Here is a 13196-nt window from a genome sequence, read left to right on the forward strand (position 1 = left end):
AAAAACCTACTGACCCGAAGGATTTGCCCCACGCAGAAGAACTTTTTACACCGGATCCCAATCAGAAAACTCTTGTAAAGGATCCTAAAACCAGACAATTGACTCAGTTCCAAGAAGAGACCACTTGAGATGCCAGCACCTCCTCCCCCTCCAAATAAGGACATTGCAACCTCTCCATTAAGGGTCCCTTCTCCACCACCTCCCCATATGGTTCCTCCTCCTACTACACCTCCTCAACCACATCATTCACCTACACCATCTACTAATCCAGATGTTGCAGACACAGATTCTGACAATATAGGTGGGGTTGCACATTTTATTTATTTTATTTGCGGGTTTATATCGCAACGCGCTTGAATCAACTCCCGAAGGAGTATCTCCGCGCTCCAGAAACACCAGTGGCCATAAAGGGGCAATACATCCTATACAGAGATCCAGGTAGAATAAGTCTCAGCATATCCAGGTTAAACCTGAAACATGAGGGTTTTCAGTTTTCTTCTAAAATTAAGGTGGTCCGAACATTGTCTTAGCAAGAGAGGAAGTTTGTTCCATAATGTCGAGCCAACCACTGACAGTGCTTTACCTCCCTGCCTAGCTCTTCTAATCATGGGCACCCTCAGGAGCAGCTGGTTACTTGACCTTAGGGGAGCGCGCAGGGACGTACGGAACAAATTTCTCTGCCAAGTACAAAGGTCCTAAGCCATATAGTCCCTTGTGTACTATGCAGCATATCTTGAACTTAACTCTTTGGCGGACTGACAGCCAGTGGAGTTTTTCTAACAGAGGTTTGGAAGGGGTTCTGGGCGGAGCATTAAGGACCAATCTGGCCGCAGTGTTCGCCACCACTTGAAGTCTGTCCAATACCTCTTCATTTGCAGATGCTAGTAGGCCATTGCAATAATCCAGCCGACTGAGCACTAGAGCTTGAACCAAAGTTTTTCTAGTGGAGTCAGGAAGAAGCGGGAATACCTTGCGGAGGAGCCCTATCATATGGAAACAGAACCCTACTGTGTCATTTCCATGTTGTTTTATGGTTGGCTCCTGTTCAACGCGGACCCCAATGTTCTTAATCACTTGCTTTGGTTCGGGAACTGGCCCAAGATCTAGTGGCCACTAGTCAGGGGCCCATAGTATCTTAGCCTCACCGAAAAGCATAACTTCTGTCTTACCAACATTGCACTGAAGAAAGTTAGAAGACATCCACTGGGAGACCACCTTCATCCCTTCAGAGAAAGATCGTTTAACCTCTGCGGTCAAAGATTTGAATGGGAAAAGCAGCTGGGTGTCATCAGCATATGACATTGGACTGAAACCAAAGGCTTCCATAATTTTTGCCAGGGGGGCCACATAGATGTTAAAAAGGGTCGGGCTCAAACAGGAGCCCTGTGATACCCCCTTGGTGATCTTAACCTCAGCAGACCGGAATGCTCCCATGCTGACACATTGCGTGCGTTCGGAAAGAAAGCTCTTTAGCCCGGCCAGTGCCAGGTCCTCCAGTCCACTCTCCGCCAATCATTCGATCAAGATGTTGTGTGATATCGTATCAAACGCTGCCGATAAGTTCAACAGCACCAAGACTACAGAGATTCCCTTGTCCTGGTACATACGGAGATCGTCTGTTACCGACAGCAGGGCTAATTCTGTACTATATTTCGGCCTGAAACCGGATTGAGAGGAATCAAGACCTCCAGATCGCTCCAGGAAGTTCGAAAGATGCCTATTAACATGTTTTTCGATGAGTTTGCCTAAAAATGGAAGCAGGGAGATCGGTCTAAGATTGGACAGATTGGTCCACGGAACGGAGGTGTTCTTCCGGATAGGTCTGACCAGAGCTTTTTTCCACTCCTGTGGGACACAGCCCGTGCCAAGTGAGAGGTTGACAAGGCTCTGGATTTCAGGAACAAGCGCCCTGCCCACCACCCTCATGATTCTAGCTGGGATCTGGTCTGATGGACATCCGCTTTTGATGTGACCCAGCAGGTACCAATAGTCCCCCCTCAGTCATCTAATCCATGGGATGATTACAACACCCCTGATGTGCCTTACGTCCCACATGATGTATACCCTTCCATACCGTCCGCACCAGAGGACACTTTAGGGTTTAACCTACTAGTCCAAAGAGCTGCACAATATGATGGGGTGGACTTGCACACCGATGCAGTGGAAGAAGATTTCCTATTAGACACTTTTGCTAACACACAAAGGTCTACTGCCATTTTACCAATGCTTAAGGGTGTCATCAAGCACTCAACAGAGGTTTTTAAGGATTCTATCAAGACTAGGGTTCTCAATCCTCTCATTGAGAAAATATATAAAGCTGCCCCTACAGATCCAGTTTATAATAAAGGTCCAGCACAATAAGATTCTTTAGTAGTGTCTAATGCACGTAAACGTGCTAATTCCCAGACATCAGGAGAGGCCTCACCACCAGACAAAGAATCTAAGCTCCATGATGCCTCCGGCAAGCAAACAGTGGCACAAGCGGCTAACATCTGGCGCTTTGCCAACACGCTAGCGTTGCTGGCAAGATACGACAGGGCACATTACGACGAACTAGGGTCCATAATGCAGCACCTACCAGACAAATACAAAAACAGGGCTAAAGGGAGGTAAAAATATCACTAATACTTCCATCCGTTGTGCCCTAGACGCTGCAGATACCGCCTCAAGGGCAATCCATACCAGCACCCTACTACGTAGACATTCCTGGCTACGTATTTCAGGTTTTAAACCTGAGATGCAAAACTCCATCCTTAATCAGCTATTTGATGGGACACATTTATTTGGCCCAAATGTTGACATGTCTTTAGAGCAAATGAAAAAAGACACCGATACAGCAAAATCAGTGGGAGCCTTGGAGCAGCAAGCTCCCAGAAGTTCCTTTCGTCGCTCATCATACAGAGGCAGCACAAGACGCACTCCTCAAAGTCCCTCCACTTTCTACAAAACCCCTTGTCAATCCACATTCACGAAGGGCTACCAGAGAGGGGGTTACAGGGATAACAAAGGCAGAGGCAAAAACAACTCACGCTCTGCCTCTACCCCTACCCAATGACTTTCCTCACCTCCCCCCCCATCATTCCACTCCTGTGGGGGGAAGACTTCAACAATTCCTGCCTGCCTGGATCAACATCACATCAGACAGGTGGGTGCGACAAATTATTCAGTTCGGTTACTGTCTAGAACTAACATCTAGCCCCCCAAACATACCACCCAAACAGCGTCCAATGTCACAAGACCATCTATCACTGTTAAAGCAAGAAGTAGTATCCCTGCTAGAAAAGGTGCAATAGAACCAGTTCCTCTGCACCAACAAAACAAGTGGGTTTACTCTATATTTTCTGATTCCAAAGAAGGATGGCTCTCTAAGGCCTATTTTAGACCTCCGATCGCTAAATATATACATACAGTCAGACCATTTTCGCATTGTCACACTCCAACAAGTCCTTCTGCTCCTGCTGAAAAACGACTTCCTGGCTACTCTAGATCTCAAGGACGCATACTTCCACATTCCCATTCACAAAGCTCACAGGAAGTATCTCAGATTGTAATAGACTGGCAGCACTATCAATTCAAAGTACTCCCATTCGGAGTTACAACAGCACCAAGAATATTCATCAAGTGCTTAGCTGTAGTGGCAGTGCATCTACGAAGACAACACATCCATGTCTTCCCGTACCTCGACGACTAACTCATAAAAGCCAGCTCATACAATCAATGCGTGGAACACACTCATACCACCATCCAACTGCTCCACAACTTGGGGTTCACAATAAACGTCACCAAGTCTCATCTACAGCCATCCAAAGTACAACAGTACCCCGGTGCCACAATAAACACCTCAACAGCGCTAGCTTATCCCACTCCAGCAAGGATAGCCAGCATGCAAACTCTTCTAACAAAGTTTCAACCAGAACACTCCCTCCCAGCAAGAGTGTTCATGCAACTCATAGGGAAGATGGCCTCTTGCATCTTCATAGTCCCCCATGCAAGACTTCTGATGCGTCCTCTCCAAGAATGCTGATCACGTCAATGGAACCAGGCTCAAGGTCACTTAACAGACCTAGTGTTGGTAGACGGTCAGACTCATCGCTCTCTGCAGTGGTCGAACACCAAAAACCTTTCCAAGGGACGACCCTTCCTACAGCCAGTTCCTCAGATAATCTTGACTGCGGTCGCATCGCTCTCTGTTAGGGAGCCCACCTACTGCAACACGCCATGCAAGGCAGGTGGACACCGCTACAAAAATGACTCCACATCAATCATCTGGAGTTACTAGCCATATTCCTAGCACTAAAAGCTTTCCAGAAGCAAGTAGCAAACAAAGCTGTGTTAGTCCGCACAGACATGACAGCAATGTACTACATACAGAAGAATGGAGGCACACACTCCCTGTAACTCTCAACTAGCACAGGACATATGGAGTTGGGCTATACCTCAAAACCTATTCCTCCTAACCCAGCATGTTCCGGGAGTACAAAACACTATAGCGGATCTGTTAGGTCGTCAAACGCAACAGACCCACAAGTGGGAACTTCATATGCAAGTTCTTCAACCATTCTTTCAGATGTGGTGACAACCTCAAATAGACTTATTTGCCACCCTCAAACGCAAAATGCCCAAGCTTCGCCGCCAGATATCCACACCCACTGTCAAAAGGGAATGCAATATGGATGAATTGGTCAAACAGATTTGTGTTCGCCTTTCCACCTCTACCACTCATGCCACTAGTAGTACGCAAACTACAGCAGCATTCTCTGACCCTCATCCTAGTTGCTTCCAGACAACCGTGGTACACCACACTGCTACAACTGTCTGTGCTACAGCATCAAAAACTGCACCTTTCTCCACACCTTATCACAGAACCGTGGAGCGATCAGACATCCGGACCCAACTCAGCTCAACCTTGCGATCTGGCTCCTGAAGTCCTAGAATTTGGATATCTGAACCTTCCTCCAGACTGCATGAATGTCATTAAAGAAGCTAGACGTCCACCCACTTTACGCGGCCAAGTGGAAACGATCTGTGATGTATTGTCACCAATATTGATCCCATAAATGTGGATACTTACTGTATCTCCAAAGATGTAACTGCATCTCCAAAGATGTAACTTAGCCTGTACGTCTATTAGACTACATCTTGCTGCAATAGCAGCATATCTGCAAAACAGAGTGCCTGCCATCACAGCCTTTATGGAAGGCCTTAAAAGAATAATCCCTCCCAGAGTACCACCTTCGCCTGTGTAGAATTTAAATGTTGTTCTCACACGGTTAATCGAGCCTCCCTTTGAACCTTTACACAGATGTGAATTACAATTTTTAACATGGAAAGTTGCTTTCCTAGTAGCTATTACTTCTCTGCTTAGAGTTAGTTCACTACAAGCACTAACCATCCAAGAACCCTTCTTGCAAATGCATCAAAATAAGGTAGTTCTAAGTACTAATCCAAAATTCCTGCCCAAAGTAATTTCTCCATTCCATCTCAATCAATCTAAGGAACTGCCCGTTTTCTTCTCGCAACCTATCCGTAGCAGAATTAGCTCTTCACAAATTAGATGTCAAAAGAGAATTGCTATACTACATAGAAAGAACTCCACCTTTTCGTAAGACAAAACAACTTCTTGTGTCTTTCTCACCATCACACAAAGTTAATCCCATTTCAAAATCTGGGATAGCTAGATGGATTGTCAAATGCATACAGATTTGTTACCACAAAGATAAACATACGTTATCTGTTCCTCCTAAAGCCCACTCTACAAGAAAAAATAGGGGCTTCAATGGCATTTTTAGGGAACATTCCCCTAGAGGACTTCTGCGGAGCAGCTACATGGGCTACACCGCACACATTCACAAAACACTATTGTGTACATGTGCAAACAAAACAATAGGCTTATGTGGGCGAGGCTGTTCTCAAAACATTATTCCAAACTACTGCAACAGATAAAGATGGTTGCCGCTAAGAGTGGGTACTGCTATACAATCTATGCATAGTGTGCAATCTGATGCTCATATGCCACGAACGGAAAATGCTACTTACCAGTATGCATCTTTTCTTGGCATGTAGAGTTGCACATGCCCTCCCGCCTCCCCGGCTACCCATGTCTGTTCCAGTATTCTCTTAATTAGATACAAATTACATGAGCATTCTTCCTTTTCTTGCAAAGCTCCATCATTTCCCTAATGGAGAGAAACAATCTGGGGATGGAGCCGATGCCCATGCGCAATGTGGTCCTGAGGAGTTGCCGCATATCTCGTGACTTCCAAAGAACTGTTGAAGACAACAAACTGCAAACATCCAGGCGCAACACTAGGTGGCGATCTATGTACAGTGTGCAACTCTGCAGCTCTAAATGCCAAGAACAGATGCATACTGGTAAGTAGCATTTTCCATTTCTTGGATTGTTAAATGTATTCAGACTAGCTATGTTAAAGCTAAAATAATTTTAAATGTACCTCCTAGAGCACATTCTATTTGCAAAATAGGAACATCTATGGCCAATGTAGGTAATATTCCCATAGCTGACATATGTAAGGTAGCCACATGTTAGGTAAAACAAAGTTTTCCTTTTGGGAGGTAAAGATAATTACCAATTCAAACACTCACTTCACTCAGTCACGAACTCTCACTCAATTGTATATTATCAACTGGTTGGGGAAAGCTCAACAATGAAAACAAAAATAGTTACACAAAATATACAATTTTATTTTCTATAAAAAACATAAATCGATCTACAATTTCATTAAAACCTTACACAATACATGTTAAAACAACCTAGGTAAACTTTGTTTTACCTAAGTTATTTGGAGCTCCATTTCCCTTTGGGTTATACGGAGTCCCTCTCTTTGGTTTAAGACTATTGAGGTAGCCACCTGGCCTATATCACACACATTTCCAAAACATTGTGTGAATGTATTCACACGTCAACAAGTTAATGTAGGACAAGCAATGCTAAAAACACTTTTTCAAACAACTGCAACACTCACTGGTTAGCTACTGCTTCGGGAGTATATTGCTATACAGAGAATGTGTAGCTACAGCACACATGCCTTGGAACAGATAACATACGCACCCCCTCATCGCCGGACATCTGTTTGTTGCAGTTCTTATTCCTTATGTTACATACGTACATACATCTATATACTACACTTAATTAGTCCATTCTCATCCTCTTGCGGGAAAACAATCAAATAATGCAGTCGATGCCCATGCGCACTAACACCGAAAGGAGGAGTCCTCTTACCTTGTGACTGAAAAAAACCTCTTTGAACAAAAACAACTTGCAAACTTCATACCCAACACTAGAAGGCAGGAGTATGCAAAGCCTGTAAATACACAGCTATACATGCCAAGAACAGATGCTTACAGGGTAAGCAACCTAATCCTTTCCTCACATTTCTTTGATTGAAAGTTCTGGAATCTGTGCAGAGCCACAGACTTCCACCCACCCAGCATTCCCCCAAGTCTGTCGATACAAAGGGTACCTAACTTGTGTGGGTTAACCTAGTGCCCGGGACATGAAACTGCCCAAGACGCAATATGGACACTGTAGGAAAGTGCCTTTTTTGCATGGTTGTCGTCCCCCCATGCCCCCCCCCCCCCCCCCCCCCCCCCAACCACCAACTGTACTTCTTGAGTTGCCATTTATTGATCATTGTGTGTATCTGCAGAGGCCTGCCACTCCTCACAGTTAAGCCTATGGATGCTTGACCACACTACCCCTAATAGAGCACTTTGGGGATTGCTAGAGCAACCCGCTGTCCACATAAAAGGGAACCCCGTGTACGTTTTACGAAGTACCTCAGATTATTGGTAGATCCCATAAAGAGCCTGCTTCCTACAGTTAGGCTAATATCTGTCTTCCAAAATGCTTTGAGATACCACAGTGGGATCTTAATTTGGCTCTTTCCTCGTGTGCATTGCATCCAACCAATGCTCAGCTGTTAATTTTGTCTCCTTACTGTAAAGACCGTTTCTGGTCACCATGACCTCTATTCTTGGGGTGAGCGAACTCCAAGCTATTTCGGTGCAGCCACATTACAGCACAGTTCTTCCAGATAAAATAGTACAGCATTTTAAATTGGTCTATCCATCACTCTTCCAACATTCTTTGTCCCTTCTTTTCCCCTCGAAGTGGAGCGACTTAATCAGCTGGACTGAAAAAGGGCTTTGAGTTTCTACATCAGTAGCGATAACTTCTGGGCAAGCCAATTACTTTTTATGGGGTGTTCTGGGGCAAAGAAAGGCAAGGCATTGTAAAAAAAATACCTTCTCAAGGTGGTTAGTCACATGCATCAAATATGCCACACAGTAGCCAAGAAATAGGCTCTGAAGAGGTTGAGGGGCCATTCTACCAGACTAAGGCTGTTAGCACTGCACTTGGATGAGGAGCAGCCTGACATCTGTCAGCCTCCGACATGGGCATCACTGCACACGTTCCCAAAGTTCTCATTAGTTCCAGCAGGATTTTAGGAGTCATGCCACAGATCCACCACCTTGGGAGGTACTGCTCTGGTCTTAATTACAAAGGTCAGGATTTTTTTTAACCTTAGATAGTGCTCTTTCTGATGGATACTGTATTTAACTTCAAATTATGCACTGCCCTTTCTCCGTGTTCTGTGTATGGTCTCCTTTTCAATCAAAAAGCTCCCAATCTAGGAATCTACGTACTTGTATTGCTGATCATTGTTGGGCACTGTGTCCGAGGGCACAGACAGAAAGAATGTGACATCCACATGCAGGGCGGCATTGGTACGTGGCTCAGTTTGTAAAAAGCAGGACGGGCTGAAGTCTGTGTTAAGCCTCACAATACCAGCTACTGGCTTGTGGGAGCAATGCAGATAAATCTTCCAGATCCAGTTTGGCCCCTAGGGATATTATAAAGGTGAAGAATCTGCAGTTGGCGTACCACCAGAAAATGTTACTGAAGTTAAATATCTCCTTCTAGCCCCTGTGGTCACGCCAGTTCATGTAAGACTTATTACTTTTTCCTCTTTTTGCAGAAAACGTTTTGCGACGATGTGGTGCACATTATTCAACAACAGATTCGTGAGGAGAGCAAGTTAATGGACACTCGTGTCAGCATCATGTCGCAGACTCTCTTCTTGCAGGTACTTTGTGCTGGTTGGGGAGCAAGAGCAAGAGGTTTATATGCAAAATAAAGAGCTTGTTTTAGTTGTATGGAGTCAATACATTATAAGAGGGATGGTATTTATGCAGACCGTTTATCAGGAAGGTGTGCTGGTTGATCTCTATTCAAAGACCGGGTCCTCTGACTGGTCTTGGTAATTTCTTGTGAGGAGAAATTGTCATTGGTGTCTGTTTACTCATGGTCATGGAAAACTTTTCTACAGGAAGCAATCTGTGTGCAGGGTGTGAGTGGGGGGTGTTGTCTGAAAAGATGGGAGGGTGTGTCTGTCAATCTCAAGTCCTCTGGGTAGAGTACAGTTCATCACTTGTCAGGAACCTAGTAGGAAAGTACTCCGTTTGGCATGGTTCCCCCCCACTTTTTGTCTGACTCTGTATCTGTGACTGAATGTGCATTGGTGTGCTGGTTGTGGGTGGCGGTGCTTCACACCTACCCCCAAGCAGGAACAGCATAGAGCGGCAGTGAGCCTCAAAGGCCCTTTATGTTGACCAGGGCTTCTCCAGCTGCCTTTATAACCCCTGTAACACCCCAAAATTTTGTATTTTGGGGCAACCCTGAACTTTAATTCTCAGTTTACCGACGACCTACAAAGAAGAGGACAAAGAACTGTGCAGTCGGGAAGACTGAAGACACCAACTGACTTCGCTCTAGCCCTGCCGGCCTGTCTGTAGCCCTCAAAGACCCTGTTAATGAAGAGCAACTTGTCCCGTAGCCCAGTGAACTCCAGAACCCTGAGAGAACTGCCTGCCTACTAAAAAGACCCCATATCTCCTGTGGACAGCGGAACAGTCCAAAAGAAAACACAGTATAAAGACCAGAGCTCTGACTGTGGACCCGCAAAGTCGACAACCTCTGCATCCCCTAGCGCGAGTCCAAGAGGCCCACCTGCCCAGAAAAGGTTCCCCAGTGATCCTAAGCTGGAGTCCCTCGTAGATGGACCCCTGCCGGACTCCAGGTAGACGCCTGAAGCCCCTGCACGATGGCCCCTCCCCTCAACCACGACTGCACTGATAAGCTGACTTCCTAAGTTAAAGCATACCCCTACACCTGGAGCCCCTGGACCTTAGGGATATTATGAGAAAGTGCCATCTTTCATGCATGGTATGCCCCCACTTTTTGCTGAATTGCTGATGTACTTTGACCGAGTGTGCCCTGGGTTCCTGCCAATCAGGTACCCAGGGGCCTGTGTTCCTGCCCTAAAACTTCATTGAAGCCTAAACCCCATTAGCATCTCTAACCACATGTCAGCCTCTGGTAAATGGTACCCTAGGTACCCAGGGCGATGTGACCAAAGAAGGCTACTAAGCGCTGCAGCACGTATTGACACTGCACGCACCTTTCCCCTCCTGAGGCGGAAGCCGGGAGGTCTCTTGTCTTTTCTGAATTTTAATTTGTGATTTTACTTGTTGGACACTGGCTACTCGTAATTTCCACACCTGAGCCAAAGCGGTGTGCTGAGACCCCCCAGCGCTTAGCAGCGCCTTAGAAATCACCTTCACCCCCTCCCTGCAGCTCCGGTCCCGCTCTCGGCTGAGTATTGACGCCGAGGGCTGGGCGCCGGTTTTGGCGGCCATCTTGGGTCGGGCTGGGTTGGTGAGGCCATCGACAGCGCTATAAAAACAGACAGTGATGGCTCCGCGCAGCGGACGCGATCAGCGGACCTGCGCCGGACCTGCGCCGGAGTCGTGCCAGAGTCCTGCCCGTCTGCACCCGTCCGCGCACGACCGGGTTTAGGGACTCTGGCACCCATACCTGCGATACCTCAGCGGATCTCCTAGCACTGAAGTCCGATAGGTACTGTTTGTCTCCTACCACATGTGCTACCATCAAGAAAAATAACATCCTCCGTATCCCCAGCCCTGTGATCTCGAGTCAGCCACCCCCTCTAAAATTAGCCACCCTCAACACCAGGTCATTACAGAAACACCATCTAGAAATATTTACCCTCCTACAGGACGAGGCCATTGATATCCTGACACTCACCGAAACTTGGTTGAGTGACTCCTCCTCCCCGGATATCATAGCTGCCCTTCCTAGCGGGTACGACATGGTCTGGCACAATCGACCAGAGGGGACCCGAGGTGGTGGTGTAGCAACGATTTTTAAAAGTCAGCTCATGGTAACTAAAATTCTAACTGAGACCATTAATGCCGCGGACCTATTAGGGATAAAAGTCACCATGAATAACTCCTGTTTCATCATCTTAACAATATATTGCCCACCTCAAAGCACTTCAATGTTCAATGATCTCTTTTTCCCTATAATATCGGATCTATGCACACGTTACAAAAACATCTTGGTGACTGGTGATTTTAATATCCACTGGGATAAAAGAGACACAGATTTATTAGCTCAGAAATTGCAGACTTCTATGACCGCTCTTGGATTGATACAACTTGTGGAATCTCCAACTCACACAAAAGGCCATATTCTTGATCTTATTTGGTCTTCTATGCCAAAGGCGGTCATTACAAATATTACACCCTGCATTTGGTCAGACCACCATCTAATCTTGTACGACATACCGCAATATAACTTCCAGACTAAACTTCCACTAAAAACTAAAAAAGTGCGCCAGTGGAAAAAAGTGAACTCTGATACCTTGACCAAAGCTCTGTCTAAACACAAACAGAAATCCATAACTTCATCAGATGGTATCGACTTGGACTCAAACTATGACAGGATAATAATTACCCTCATGCAATCTATTAAGGAGATAGCCCCTGAAAAAACACAGAAAGTAAAGGGTGCAGAAAAAGGAGCCCCTTGGTTCACCCAGAGTCTACGAGACCAAAAAGAAAGCTCCGTTATCTCGAAAGATGCTGGAGGAAATCTAAAAAGGATACTGATAGGGAATTATACAGAACATCGTTTCAATTGTATAAAAAGCTCATCATTTCAGCCAAGAAGGATTATTATGAAACGCATGAACAACGCCACCAATATCCAAAAAGAGACTTTTCAAATTCTGAAAGAGCTAAGTGAGAAGGAGGAAAAGGCACATATTGATTAACTGTGACACCTTTCAGGGATATTTCCTTGAAAAAGTAGCGACCATACTGTCAGATATCAAGAAGGACAACCCGGCTATACACACCTTGCCACTGCCCCCTTCACATTTCTCAACCCCTATCGTCACTAGATTTCCTGAAATTGATGCTACCTCCCTTAGACATCTAGTAGCATCCACCAAGTCAGGTTCCCCTGCTGACCCCTACCCGCCTGATATTTTCCGACTAGCAATCCCGATCCTAGAGGACCAGATTTTAGACCTCTTAAACATCTCATTAGCTACTGGATCACTACCAACATCCTTCAAAGAGGCCCGCGTCAGACCATTGATAAAAAAAACCTGGGGCAGATCCAACTAGCCTGAAGAATTACAGGCCAATTTCCCAGTTGCCATTTTTATCAAAAGTACTAGAACAACATGTACTAAAATCCCTGTCATCCCTCCTGGAATCCCATCATCTTCTCCAGGAGCGGCAAGCTGGCTTTCGTGCCCACCATAGCACGGAACTAGTAATGCTGTCAGTATTGGACGAGCTCAGAGGCATGGCTGATAGTAAAAAGCCAAGCGCCCTGATATTACTAGACCTATCAGCGGCGTTTGATACTGTCAGCCATGCACTGCTCCTGGACAGACTAGCCAGGGCCGGGATAAGAGAACAAGCTCTCCAGTGGCTGACAGCCTTCTTATCAGGGAGGACGCAGAGGATCCAGCTAGCAGATCAGGTCTCCGAAGTGGGTGCCTTAGTTTGTGGAGTCCCGCAAGGGTCTGCGCTTCCCCACTTTTATTCAACTTATATTTACAACCATTGATAGAATCTCTGGCAAACATGGTCTGTAAAGTTTTTAATTATGCAGATGATACTCAGCTATTGCTGAGTATCGACAATACTATATCGGCTCAGTCCACGGTCCAAGACATATTACGGTTCACAGTGAACTGGATGTCGTCCAACCTATTGAAAATCAATCCGGATAAAACGGAGGTTCTTTTAGTTTCAACTTCTACCTCCCCCTGGAATTATTTGTTCTGGCCTCAAGA

General features: G+C 45.8%; 1 protein-coding gene across 1 annotated transcript in view; it reads left to right on the forward strand.

Annotated features, from left to right (window-relative positions):
* The window catches only part of KMT2B (lysine methyltransferase 2B), a 1030490-nt gene that overhangs the window by 425826 nt on the left and 591468 nt on the right, over positions 1–13196 (forward strand). The window contains exon 17 of the mRNA XM_086929980.1: positions 9000–9107. Within this exon, the coding sequence (XP_086786106.1) occupies positions 9000–9107 (108 nt within the window). The remainder of the gene's footprint in view (positions 1–8999; positions 9108–13196) is intronic.

Source organism: Lissotriton vulgaris, chromosome 7, assembly GCF_964263255.1.
Source record: "Lissotriton vulgaris chromosome 7, aLisVul1.2, whole genome shotgun sequence".
Taxonomy (NCBI): domain Eukaryota; kingdom Metazoa; phylum Chordata; class Amphibia; order Caudata; family Salamandridae; genus Lissotriton; species Lissotriton vulgaris.